The 14,682-nt window shown below is 42.5% G+C and overlaps 1 protein-coding gene across 4 annotated transcripts in view; it reads right to left on the bottom strand.

Annotated features, from left to right (window-relative positions):
* The window catches only part of prkg1b (protein kinase cGMP-dependent 1b), a 155,870-nt gene that overhangs the window by 81,611 nt on the left and 59,577 nt on the right, over nucleotides 1–14,682 (bottom strand). For all 4 annotated transcript variants that reach the window (XM_023993141.2, XM_023993140.2, XM_023993138.2 and 1 more), the window contains exon 3: nucleotides 1,586–1,699. In XM_023993141.2, coding sequence (XP_023848909.1) covers nucleotides 1,586–1,699 — 114 coding nt within the window. The remainder of the gene's footprint in view (nucleotides 1–1,585; nucleotides 1,700–14,682) is intronic.

Here is a 14,682-nt window from a genome sequence, read left to right as displayed (position 1 = left end):
GCAGCCCTTTTCAGTCACATACTATATCCCTTTTTTTTCTTCGACGCTGTACAGGACCTGTCATATTTCCAAAGACATCGGTTATCGTGAAGGACTGAGATCTTCTCGCAAACTGCAGCTAGATTTGACCCAGAAGGATCCTAGACATCAGAACTCTTATGACCCCATTACGTTGTTGCAATCCTAATGAAGTACTGCTTCTATTACCACAGTCAGTGAATGAAAGAGGGAATCTAAGTCTAAGCAAGTACCATCACGCCTCAATTTAAAAAATGCAGTTAACAAATTAATTGATAACGCTGCTTAATTTTACAGTAATTGATTGTTTAATTAATCTCTTCATTTATTTGAGAAAAACACAGTAATGGTGTTTGTGTGACTCTCTGTAGAGACAACCACTAGTTCAGAGCAAATGCTCATTACACCTATAGCTGTAATCAGGCAATCTTTTGGTGGCAGACTCATCAAAGCTGCATGTGAGGGAAGCTTTTGATGTGTTTCAGAGGAAAAGAAACAAAGTGATTTCTTTACACATTCTTCGTGGCTAAAGAAAATGTGCATAATGTGTGTCCTTTGATAGAATCAATGTAGCTGGAATCAATTAAAGCTAACATAATGAGGATTTGAGCAGATTTTGACATGTTGTTTCAGCTAGGCTGACTCATTGGGCTATTTACACAATCAAATCATCTTCTCTTTTTGAAAGTATGAACAGGGTCTAGAAAAACATGTTGAAATCTTTGTGATGATCTGTGTGTGTGCGCAGGTGGGTTGTGTGGTTACACAGACCTAAATGAACGCGTGGGAGTGCRTGAGTGGGTGTATTCACTGCGCTCTAAACCTTCCCCGAAAAACTAGATTTGATATATAAAAACAATTGAAATGGATGCTGTGCATGAGATAGCCTAATCAGATTTGTTTTCATCAACAGCTGCTACTCTTACCATTTACATTGGCTTCAGAGCAAACAGAAATATATAGCTGTCACTACAAGGAACTGTGGCAAGATAATGGCTGCATTTGCTTTCGGTCATGTTTCCATACTTACGTAGATTAATCAGTGTAAAAATAGAAAGTGAATCTCCTCAAGATAGACACGTTCATCTGTGTGTGTGCTTAAGTTCTCTCTCTGTTTGACAAAAGCAGAAATGTAACCTTCAAAGCACAACAAACTACTCAGAGGCTGTTATCAGTATCTGGGAGGTAGAATTAGTCAAATCGACCAGTGTGTTCACCTGGAATTAATTTATAAGAGGGGGAATAATTTGTCCGATTCCATGCCGTGTGGATATTCATAATTGAGTCAAACAAAGCTCAGAGAATGAAAATGTGTACTTTACACGTTAATCGCCTCAGCTCAACTTACTGCTGCTGAAAGGCCAGTAAGTTTGATTTACTAAGCTTGGATAGGGATTTCTTTCTTACCTTCTGAAAATAACATGTGCAAATGCTTAGTATATCAGGTCCAGGGAGTATATGGCAGATAAGCTTGTGGACAGTTATGGTCAAGCTTATAACTGAACTCAACTATGTGGTGTGCAGTGCTTGGGCAACCCACTGCCTCTATTATACTGGTCAGACTTACTCTTGACGGTGGCCGTCCTGGTGCAGTTGTAGAGGATGGCCAGCTCCCCAAACACCTTCCCAGGACCCATGGTGCACAGCTTCATGCTCTCCTTTGTCACCTCCACCTTCCCATCTGCAAGGGAAAACAACAGAGCAGAGCACACTTTTTCATTTCCCCCGCTGATGCACGGTCCGTGAAAGTGAGCATGACAAGCTGGAAATGTCACCGTGCTGCTCCGTGCTGCTGTTGCCCAGATTGGGGAGAAGTCAAAGCTAATGCACTACAATAAAATTCTAAATTCATTACTTAAATGGGACATGAGAGAGGGATAACAGCAGAATGGTATGCAGACTCCACAATAATGGGCTCAGCGGAAAAATGGGACACTGGCTAGAAGAAAAATATAGGGGAAAGGGAAATAGCAAAACAGACATTAGTTTTAAGTCATTACGAAGTGACAGATGGGGGAGATTGAAAGTATTGCTGGAACGTGAGGGAAGGAATGTCGCTGAATGTCCAGCAGAGACCTGCAGGCTCCAAAATCCCTATCTCTGCATTGATGTATCTGATTCTGGCAAGTGGGCGATTCACCAAGCAGCAACAACTCACAGTTTACAGACTGCCACCAGATGAATGACTGCCATTCTCTAATCAGAGCAGATTGGTCATTCCCCTGGGGGGGGGGGGGGGGGTTCCCGATAGTGATGGAACTTAAGCCTATGAGTGTTTGAACAATACATCGTTCTCCTAACGGCCGGAGGTGTAACATGCATTTACCAAAATGCCACGTAGTGAGAACGTTTTCTAAGTGAGTCATTGGAGCATATGTCAATACTGACACACTTTTAGAAATAAGGGTACGGTATTGTTCCCTGGGGTACAAAAATATTAAAATACACATAATGTACCTTCAAAGGTACACATAATTATCTCACGTAGTACTGTTCAGTACCTTTTAGGGTACATGTGCGGATAAAGAATATAATGGTACATTTTCTTACCCAATATTTTTGAATATAAAAAAAAAAGGTACAATAATTACATTCTCACTCTCAAAACAAGGGGTAAGGTGTGGAGGTACATTTCTGTTTCTCAGGGTACAAACATATTTTGTGTACCCTCAATACCCACCATAAGGTACAATGATGGATTTTTGCACCTAAAACGGAACTAACGGCCTCATCACTGGGGTGGTACCCTAAAAGGGCATATTTGCACCATAATCAATATCATTATCATATTTCCCAGCATGCTCTACTTCAGGTTAAAAGAAAATCTAATTGTATTTCATATTTGCGTTTTTGCATGTACATAGAATGATTGATTAATCTTTGCTCCACAAAGATAAATAACAGAATTTTTTCTAAACTAATCCAATCAATGAGTTATATTTTTTGCACCCGTAACGGTTGTTCCAGTTTAAACAGCTTAGATAGTCTCATCACAAAGTTCCTTGCCCTGGCAGTCATTATGAATAAATAAAAATTCATAATGTGACTTGCTTGTAGGGTTGCAAAATCATGTTTGGAAGATTCTTGGAAATGGGAGGGAAACTTTGACATTGTGGGGTATTGTGCGTAGACCAGTGACAAAATACCTCAATTTAATCCATTTCAAATTCAGGCGGTAACACAACAAAATGTGGGAAAAGTCACACTTTCTGAAGGCACTGTTTTTCATACCATTCCAACAATTCCAAACAATTCTTTACCACGAGCCCATCCTCCCAAATTAAGGTATCACCAACCTCCTGTGGATTAAGCTACATATTTTCCTACCTATACTCTCTCTTATCTCTTGTTTAACACCTTCTTAACTTTTCTTTTTATGTGAATTTTACAATCCTGGTTCCGTTGTGTTCACTGAACACCAAACATTTGCCAAATAACTTGAGCCTTTCCTTCCAAAAGCACCTCTGCAAACAAAGGCAAAACACTGTTGATGTGGTTTGATGGTACCCTGTGGTGCACTGACTACAGCTGTGTGAAATTGATCTAAACATTGGATCTAGGCAAACGCAGTGTGGAACTGACCCAAATGGTGACAGCATCAACAGCCTCTCTTCCATCTAAYGCTTCTGGAGGGAGAATTCTTCTTCAGCACTGTTGGCACCTCCTTTATCAGCTGCAGAATGAAATGTACACATATCTACTCCCTTCAAACAAGTTCGGATATTATCTTGACTGTTCCGTAATTCACCTTCAAAAAACAAAATGTGAAAATGGGCCATAAGAATATACTGGGGTTTTAAGATGACAGCGCCAACACCTGCGACTTCAAAAAGTATTGGTCTTCACACACYGAGCGAGTTATCTCACTCTGCCAGCCCACCTTCCTTCCCAACACTTGTATTAGATATCCATCACCCCCTGACAGCTTTATCTGTGATGGAGTGGCAGCCCAATAAGATAAACGGGATGGAGGACATGGAGGACAATAGGATACAGTGTTAATCTCAGAGTCACGTTTGCATTTAAGTCCATGCTGCATGATGGCAGGGCATCATGACGTTCTGTATCAGTCATCATTGTATTTCCTGCCAGAAAAGCATGGGATTCATTTCCATCTCAGGAAAGTCTGTTTAACTGTGTAACATCATGAAGGGCATAAATAAGAGCAGACACAATCTGCCTCTAGTAGACAATAGCCAAATTGACTAGATAGGTATTTTAATCAAACTGGTCTTCTGTCACTGAATCCCTCCAAATAATACACTCATATGAATCAAATCGCTACTACACTAGAGGGTACAACTGGCATAATAACCCCATGGGTATAGAAACMAGGCATTTACAATGGGTACAATGGGTGTTAGTTGTTTAAAAGGAACTTGTTGAGATCTGTCTAACTCATTGTCCATGATCACTAATGGGATTAATACTGTATCAGTAGCAAAGTACCGCTATTCAGTACTTCTACTGTAAGTCCAAAAACACAGAGTGAGAACACATTTAGTAGAGTGTCACTCATCAACAACCCTGGCAGCAATCTCAGTGAGAGTCTGGAGATGCTTTCACACAGGGGAAAGATTGCTCAGGGCATCCCGTAGCGCCGCAGTAAGAGGAACCCCAGATAGATTCACACATGAAAGTGTCTGTCTGRTATATCTGGAGAGAGTTCATCTAGGAGCAACCATTAGATCGATGGCCCAGCCATTCATACTCTCAGTGTGCACTGCAGTCAGGCATATTGTACTCCTCCCGCCGCTACTCACTCCCCCATCGCCAAAGACTAGATCTCTAGATGATATAGACCAATCACAGAGGAGATACTGGTGGMTGGGTTATGGGGGACCACATTCTATTACCCCACAATACAATGCAGGCTTCATCTTGAAGGCTTTTATCAGTGGACTAACACAGCCTCGGGGAGGGAGCCCTGGTAGTTATGAGAGAAAACGAAACCGTCTTTGTGGTGTTGAGATGCTTTAGTGTGCCATCCATTGTGGTTACGCTTATAGCCTACCTATTCATGTGGGACAGTTACCTAATAGGACCCCTGACTTCAGTCTGATTGAGAAATTAATCACTGTGGGTGGTCAGACTGTAGCAGCTAGGCCTAATGGTTTTATCTACCAAGGAAAGGCTCACATCGACCAAGCAGGAACCGTTGGATTTTGATGAGATCCCAAATATAGGACTATGACAAGAAACATTTTACAACTCAGGAAGACAAAGCCATAAATAGATAGAATCTGTTAAGCAGAATTTGTTGGTCTGAATCCTCTCTGACACATTGTTGAGGTGTTGCGTGAAACCAAAAAGGGAAAGCTGCAATATACAGCAGAGTGAGATAATATCTGGATCTGTGCCTGTTTTGCACACATGCAAACTACATCCAGCTCAAATCAAATGACGAACGCAGCAACAATGACCTAGTAGAAGAGACAGCTATTGTATAGCAGGCGTCCAACAGCCCTGCTAAACGGGGTCAGTCTCCTGCCTGCAGCTCTGTGACTGCCAGGCGTCATGACACACATTGGCAGCGCTACACACCTTCACAAGGCTTGTCAACTCTTTGCTCCGGCTGTAATGAAGATGTAAGACCTCTGACAGCCAGTGCCACTCGCAGGTGTCACCATGCAAGGCCATGAAAGCCACGCCAATGGTGTGTCCACTGTTCAATTTAATTCAGCTCAATACACTTTAGATTACAATGCGATTACAGAGCGGTCGCAGAAATAGAATGTAACGACCTGTTAATTACATGTCAATAAGATGTTTCGCCTGAGTGTTACAGTGTTATTACACAGGTATTAAAGCAACTTCAAGCGTTACCGTGGTAATTGTTGAAGAGAAAAACACCCACCAGGGCCCAACCACTCAGTATGTGAGCAGTAAAAGTAAGCCAGCTCCCATGTGCCCTCTGACCTCTGTGTATAACAATCAGCTTACATTATGGTCAACGTTTAATCAACCACGTAATAACCACCATGGCGACACTCTCTTTCATTATCAGCTGATTCATTTGCTGTCGTGGTTGTAAATACCTAATATTGATTTGTCGGCGACATCCACCATGCTCTTTTTAATCTGTTGAATCAATCAACATAATAGACTGTTGAGGTTGAAAAACCAACAAATCAACCGGAGTACGATCATGTTGTTGAGGCGACACACAGAGCGATAGTGTATTTGGGGATGTCACCGGCAATAAATCCTATGTGAGTAATGTTACCATAATTGCTTAGTCACTGACTGCAGCTGCCACAAACTCACACATCTATAATTTTTCTAGTAATTCCAACACTGACACCAATGTCCCTGATTTCCATTTCAAGACCTTCGTAGATATTGGCAGTGAAATGTAATCTGCATATTCACTCTGCATGTATCCTCATTGGCATTGGTGCAATATCTGACAATAATCTGCCAATTGCGTAAGTGTATGGGCTTGTTATTAATACATTTAATTACAGCATCATTTCCTCAACAGAAAAGAAGATAGTCATAGTTACACAAATGTATGTGGACACCCTTCAAATTAGTGGATTTGGCTATTTCAGCCACACCCGTTGCTGACAGGTCAGTTCGCCAAATTTCTGCCCTGCTAGAGCCACCCTGGTCAACTGTAAGTGCTGTTATTATGAAGTAGAAACATCTAGGAGCAACAACGGCTCAGCCGCAAAGTGGTAGGACACACAAGCTCACAGAACGGGACCACTGACGTGTGTAACACATAAAAACCGTCTGTCCTCGTTTGCAACACTCACTACCGAGTTCCAAACTGCCTCTGGAAGCAACGTCAGCACAAGAACTGTTCGCCGGGAGCTTCATGAAATGGGTTTCCATGGCCGAGCAGCCGCACACATTTACGTCACATTTACATTTACGTCATTTAGCAGACGCTCTTATCCAGAGCGACTTACAGTAGAGTGCATACATTTTATTACATTTTTACATACTGAAACAAGGATATCCCTACTGGCCAAGAGCAGACGCTCTTATCCAGAGCGACTTACAGTAGAGTGCATACATTTTATTACATTTGTTTTACATACTGAGACAAGGATATCCCTACCGGCCAAACCCTCCAAACCCTCCCTACCGGCCAAACCCTCCCTAACCCGGACGACGCTATGCCAATTGTGCGTCGCCCCACGGATCCACACAAGCCTATGATCCTCATGCACAATGCCAACCTTCGGCTGGAGGGGTGTAAAGCTCGCCGCCATTGAACTCTGGAGCAGTAGAAACGTGTTCTCTGGAGTGATGAATCACGCTTCATCATCTGGCAGTTCGATGGACGAATCTGGAATTGGAGGATGCCAGGAGAACGCTACCTGCCCGAATGCATAGTGCAAACAGTAAAGTTTGGTGGAGGTGGAATAATGATCTAGGGCTGTTTTRCATGGTTCGAGCTAAGCCCCTTAGTTCCAGTGAAGGGAAATCTTACAATGACTTTCTAGATGATTCTGTGCTTCCAACTTTGTGGCAACAGTTTGGGGAAGGCCCTTTTCCTGTTTCAGCATGACAATGCCACCGTGCACAAAGCGAGGTCCATACAGAAATTGTTTGTCGAGATCAATGTGGAAGAATTTGACTGGCCTCCACAGAGCCTTGACATCTTTGGGAGGATTTGGAACGCCGACTGCGAGCCAGGCCTAATCGCCCTACATCAGTGTCCGACCTCACTAATGCTCTTGTAGCTGAATGGAAGCAAGTCCCCGCAGCAATGTTCCATCATATAGTGGAAAGCCTTCCAAGAAGAGTGGAGGCTGTTACAGCAGAAAAGGGGGACCAACTCCATATTAATGCCCATGATTTTGGAATAAGATATTCGACGAGCAGGTGTTCACATACTTTTGGCCATGTAGTGCTTTTTTTGCAAATAAGCCTAGTGGCAAGGCTTATATGCCAGATGTTCAAAAGCCAAACATTTCAAATGTCACGTTTATCCCTTATTGTGAATGAGCCAAGTCAATAGTAAATTACCTTTGAGGATAATGGCATATATTCAAGCACAAATAAGCAATGACACGGAGGCATAGAGTTCATTCTGGACAATTGTATATGTTTGCATACACAAGAAGCTACAATGAAATCAATTTACTGAACTCCCTCTCTGCAGTCAATAGGCCATTAAATCCACTCACAAAGCCGCCCCTATGGGGGGGGCGTCTTCATTTACTGATTGTGACTTGCCAATGGGCAAAGAAAAAAGAAGAAGAAGCAAGTCAAGTAAACCTCCTGCTGTCAGGTAACTGGCTTCGTTCTCTATGTACCAAAGAGAAGAGCCATTTACAAAAGCTCTTCTTTGATGCTTTTGCTGTACAGTTACATTTATTTCCCTCTGTATCCACCTGTCTCTCCTTAAACCTCCGTCAGTAGCAGTGAGTGGGTAAAATCCCTGGGGAAACCAATTGGGAAGAAGTCATATTACAACCCGAGTTGTGATAATTGCGTTGTTTGCTATATAACCTGTTAGTTCATATGCCTTGACACCGTGATACTGTATACAGTGCCTTCGGAAAGTATTCAGACCCCTTGACTTTTTCTCCATTTTGTTATTTTACAGCCTTATTCTAAAATTGATTAAATTGTTTTATTTGCTCATCTATCTACACACAATACCCCATAATGACAATGCAAAAACAGGTTTTTCGAAATTTTGCTAATTGATAAAAAATTTAAAACAGAAATATCACATTTACATAAGCATTCAGACCRTTTACTCAGTACTTTGTTGAAGCACCTTTGGCAGTAATTACAGCCTTGAGTCTTCTTGGGTATGACGCTACAAGCTTGGCACACCTGTATTTGAGGAGTTTCTCCCATTCTTCTCTGCAGATCCTCTCAAGCTCTGTCCGGTTGCAGGGAGAAGCGTTGCTGCACAGCTATATTCAGGTCTCTCCAGAGATGTTCGATTGGGTTCAAGTCTGAGCTCTGGCCGGGCCGCTCAAGGACATTCAGAGARTCGTACCGAAGCCACTCGTGCTTTGTCTTGGCTGTGTGCTTAGGGTCGTTGTCCTGTTGGAAGGTGAACCTTCGCCCCAGTCTGAGGTCCTGAGTGCTATGGAGCAGGTTTTCATCAATTATGTCTCTGTACTTTGCTCCGTTCATCTTTCCCTGGATCCTGACTGGTCTCCCAGTTCCTTCCGCTGAAAAACATCCCCACAGCATGATGTTGCCACCACCATCCTTCACTGTAGGGATGGTGCCAGGTTTCCTCCAGACGTGACGCTTGGCATTCAGGCCAAAGAGTTCAATCTTGGTTTCATCAGACCAGAGAACCTTTTTGGTCTGTACGTTTCCAAATTATGTCCAATCAATTGAATTTACCACAGGTGGACTCCAGTAAAGTTGTAGAAACACTTCAAGGATGATCAATGGAAACAGGATGCACCTAAGCTTAATTGTGAGTCTCATAGCAAAGGCTCTGAATATTTAGTTTGGACACACTCATTCCAGGGTTTTCCTTTAATTTTACAATTTTCTACATTGTAGAATAATATTGAAGACACTAAAACTATGAACTAACACATATGGCATCGTGTAGTAACCAAAAAAGAGTTAAACAAATCAAAATATATTTTATATTTGAGATTCTTCAAAGTAACCACCCTTTGCCTTGATGACAGCTGTCGTGTCTGTGACTATCATCAAATGTGAATACTGTTATTTTATCAAATCAACTCTCTATGTGTAATTATTATTACGTGATTAAACTAATCATGTACATTTTTATTAACTTGGACGTTGAGGCACCACGGGAAAATGTTGATAGTAGGGATGCACGATATATCGGTGAACATATCGGAATCGGCCGATATTAGCTAAAAATGCRAACATCGGTATCYGCCCAATGTCTAGTTTAACGGTGATGTTCAAAACCGATGTCAAAGCTGACATGCATACCTACTGTATATAACGTAGGTACATGAAGTAATGATGCCACGRAAAATMTTGCACTACATGTGCAAAACAGCATTCCTAACCTAGCCCACAATGTCTGCTGTGTGGATTGAGCAGTCAACAAGTCGAGCAGTCATTTGAAAGAGTAAGAACATTTCAGCAAGACAACTCAGGAGCCAAATCCATTAACGCCAAGATAATGGAATTCATTGTCGTTGCCAATCAACCGTTCTCTGTCGTGGCTGATGTTGGCTTTCGCCAACTGGTCGAGCACCGGTACACACATCCCGCTCTCCCACTTTACGAGAGAGAGTACGCTGTAGAGCAGACCCACTGTAACCTGATCCTTCAGATCGTCACAGGAGAGTTATGACACAGCTTTGCACACTCTTGGCATTCACTCAACCAGGTTCATGAGGTAGTCACCTGGAATCCATTTCAACTAACAGGTGTGCCTTTCTTTCCTTCTTAATGCGTTTGAGACAATCAGTCAGTTGTGTTGTGACAAGGTAGGGYTGCTATACAGAAGATAGCCCTATTTGGTAAAGGATCAAGTCCATATTATGGAAAGAACAGCTCAAATAAGCAAAGAGAAACGACCGTCCATKATTTCTTTAAGACGTGAATGTCAGTCAATCCAGAAAATGTCAAGAACTTTGAAAGTTTCTTCAAGTGCAGTCCCAAAAACCATCAAGCCCTTTGATGAAACTGGCTCTCATGAGGACCGCCAAATGAAAGGAAGACCCAGTGATACCTCTGCTGCAGAGGATAAGTTCATTAGAGTTAACTGCACCTCAGATTGCAGCCCAAATAAATGCTTCACAGAGTTCAAGTAACAGACACATCTCAACACCAACTGTTCAGAGGAGACTGCATGAATCAGGCCTTCATTCTATTTGTATTTCACCTTTATTTAACCAGGTAGGCTAGTTGAGAACAAGTTCTCATTTACAACTGCGACCTGGCCAAGATAAAGCAAAGCAGTTCAACACATACAACAACACAGAGTTACACATGGAATAAACAAACATACAGTCAATAATACAGTAGAAAAAGTCTATATACATGGTGTGCAAATGAGGTAAGATAAGGGAGGTAAGGCAATAAATAGGCCATGGTGGCAAAGTAATTACAATATAGAAATTAAACACTGGAGTGATAGATGTGCAAAAGATMAATGTGCAAGTAGAGATACTGGGGTGCAAAGGAGCAAGATAAATAAATAAATACAGTATGGGGATGAGGTAGTTGGATGGGTTATTTACAGATGGGCTATGTACAGGTGCAGTCAGCCCGAGAATTGACCGCAGCAGCTTTCCAATCTTTGGAAATCTCAGACGATATGAAAAAGAGGTTGAGCAGGCTAGTAATAGGGGTTGCAACAATTTCTGCAGATCATTTTAGAAAGAGAGGGTCCAGATTGTCTAGCCCGGATGATTTGTAGGGGTCCAGATTTTGCAGCTCTTTCAGAGCATCAGCTATCTGGATTTGGGTGAAGGAGAAATGGGGAGGCTTTGGCGAGTTGCTGTGGGGGGTGCAGGGCTGTTGACCGGGGTAGGGGTAGCCAGCTGGAAAGCATGGCCAGCCGTAGAAAAATGCTTATTGAAATTCTCAATTATAGTGGATTTATTGGTGGTYACATTGTTTCCTAGCCTCAGTGCAGTGGGCAGGGGGGAGGAGGTGCTCTTATTCTCCATGGGACTTTACAGTGTCCCAAAACTTTTTTGAGTTTGAGGTACAGGATGCAAATTTCTGTTTGAAAAAGCTAGCCTTTGCTTTCCTAACTGCCTGTGTATATTGGTTCCTAACTTCCCTGAAAAGTTGCATATCGCGGGGGCTATTCGATGCTAATGGAGTACGCCACAGGATGTTTTTGTGCTGGTCAAGGGCAGTCAGGTCTGGAGTGAACCAAGGGCTATATCTGTTCCTGGTTCTAAATTTTTTGAACGGGGAATGCTTATTTAAGATGGTGAGGGAGGCACTTTGAAAGAATAACCAGGCATCCTCTACTGACAGGATGAGGTCAATATCCTTCCAGGATACCCGGTCCAGGTTGATTAGAAAGGCCTGCTCGCTGAAGTGTTTTAGGGATGCGGTTGACAGTGATGAGGGGTGACCGTTTGACCGCAGACCCATTGCAGGCAATGAGGCAATGAGTGCAGGCAATGAGGCAGTGATCGCTGAGATCTTGGTTGAAGACAGCAGAAGAGTATATGGAGGGCAAGTTGGTTAGGATGATATCTATGAGGGTGCCCGTGTTTACGGATTTGGGGTTGTACCTGGTAGGCTCATTGATCATTTGTGAGATTMAGGGCATCAAGCTTAGATTGTAGGACGGCCGGGGTGTTAAGCATGTCCCAGTTTAGGTCACCTAGCAGCACAAGCTCTGAAGATAGATGGGGTGCAATCAATTCACATATGGTGTCTAGGGCACAGCTGGGGGCAGAGGGTGGTCTATAACAAGCGGCAACGGTGAGAGACTTGTTTCTGGAAAGGTGCATTTTTAAAAGTAGAAGCTCGAGTTGTTTGGGTACAGACCTGGATAGTAAGACAGAACTCTGCAGGCTATCTCTGCAGTAGATTGCAACTCCACCCCCTGTGGCAGTTCTATCTTGTCGGGAAATGTTATAGTTAGGGATGYAAATTTCAGGGGTTTTGCTGGTCTTCATAAGCCAGGATTCAGACACGGCTAGGACATCCGGGTTGGCATAGTGTGCTAAAGCAGTGAATAAAACAAACTTGGGGAGGAGGCTTCTAATGTTAACATTCATGAAACCAAATATTTTACGGTTACAGAAGTCAACAAATGAGAGCGCCTGGGGAATAGTAGTGAAGCTAGGCACTGTAGGGCCTGGATTAACCTCTACATCACCAGAGGAACAGAGGAGGAGTAGGATAAGGGTACGGCTAAAGGCTATAAGAACTGGTTGTCTAGTACATTCGGAACAGAGACTAAAAGGAGCAGGTTTCTGGGCGCGATAGAATAGATTCAAGGCATAATGTACAGACAAAGGTATGGTAGGATGTGAATACAGTGGAGGTAAACCTAGGCATTGAGTGATGATGAGAGAGGTATTGTCTCTAGAAACATAATTTAAACCAGGTGATGTCACCGCATGTGTGGMAGGTGGAACTAAAGGGTTAGCTAAGGCATATTGAGCAGGGCCAGAGGCTCTACAGTGAAATAAGACAATAATCACTAACCAGAACAGCAATGGACAAGGCATATTGACATTAGGGAGAGGCATGCAATAGCCGAGTGACATAGGGTCCAGTGATTAATTAGGCTGGCTAGAGACACGGCGATTCAGACAGCTAGCGTCTGGATAGCAAGCTAGCAGAAGGGCCTTTCATTGTGGAATTGCTGCAAAGAAACTACTACTAAAGGAACAATAAGAACGAGACTTGTTCTTGGGCCAAGAAACAAAGAGCAATGGACATTAGACCGGTGGAATCGGTCCTTTGGTCTGATGAGCCCAAATTTGAGATTTTAGTTCCAACCGTTGTGTTCTTTGTGAGATGCAGAGTAGGTGAACGGATGATCGCCGCATGTGTGGTTTCCACCGTGAAGCATGGAGGAGGTGTGATGTTCTGGGGTGCTTTGCTGGTGACACTCTCTGTGATTTATTTAGAATTCAAGGCACCTTTAACCAGCATGGCTACTACAGCATTCTGCACCATCTGGTTTGCACTTAGTGGGACTATCATTTGTTTTTCAACAGGACAATGACCCAAAACACACCTCCAGGCTGTATAAGGGCTATTTGACCAAGGAGAGCGATGGAGTGCTGCATCAGATGACCTGGCCTTCATAAATCACCCGACCTCAACCCAGTAGGGATGGTTTGGGATGAGTTGGACCGCAGAGTGAAGGAAAAGCAGCCAACAAGTGCTCAGCATATGTGGGAACTCCTTCAAGATTGTTGGAAAAGCATTCCAGGTAAAGGTGGTTGAGAGAATGCCAAGCGTGTGCAACGCTATCATCAAGGCAAAGTGTGGCTGCTTTGAAGAATCTCAAATATAAAATATATTTTGATTTGTTTAACACTTTGTTATTTCATAGTTTTGATGTCTTCACTATTATTCTACAATGTAGAAATGAGTAAAAATAAAGAAAACCCCTTGAATGAGTAGGTGTGTCCAAACTTCTGACTGGTACTGTATGTAAATAAGGTATTTCTGTTTATATTTGTAATACATTTGTAAAAAGTTCATAAAACCTGTTTTCGCCTTTGTCATTATGGGGTGTGTAGATAGCTGAGGATTAAAAAAATATCAATTTTAGAATAAGACTAACACAACAAAATGTGGAAAATGTCAAGGAGTCTGAATACTTTCCAAAGGCACTGTATAGGCCTAAGGCCGAGACAATAAGAAGACACATTGGCCGAATAAATTCAAGCATACATTTGTTTCATTACAAAACTTGAGAGTAACATCTGTCCACAAAACATATTGCATGTAACAAACTGTTACATGACCTACAGCGTGGTCAAGCAAGGTAYTGTTTCTAACATTTTCGGACTACTGAACAACTACGGATTTAGAACCACATAGAGTTTGTATTTGTATTTATTATGGATCCTCGTTCTTCCTGGGGTACAGCAAAACTAAGGCAGTTATACAATTTAAAAAACATTACAATACATTCACAACAGATGTCACAACATATTAGTGTAAGATGCTGACCACACCACTCACGTCGCGCGCACGAGCGTTGCAAAACACATTTAAACATACATGTTATTCAATTACTGCACC

Source organism: Salvelinus sp. IW2-2015, linkage group LG8 (assembly GCF_002910315.2).
Source record: "Salvelinus sp. IW2-2015 linkage group LG8, ASM291031v2, whole genome shotgun sequence".
Taxonomy (NCBI): Eukaryota; Metazoa; Chordata; class Actinopteri; order Salmoniformes; family Salmonidae; genus Salvelinus; species Salvelinus sp. IW2-2015.
Note: the sequence above shows the minus strand (reverse complement) of the source record. Positions and strands in the feature narration are given on the sequence as shown.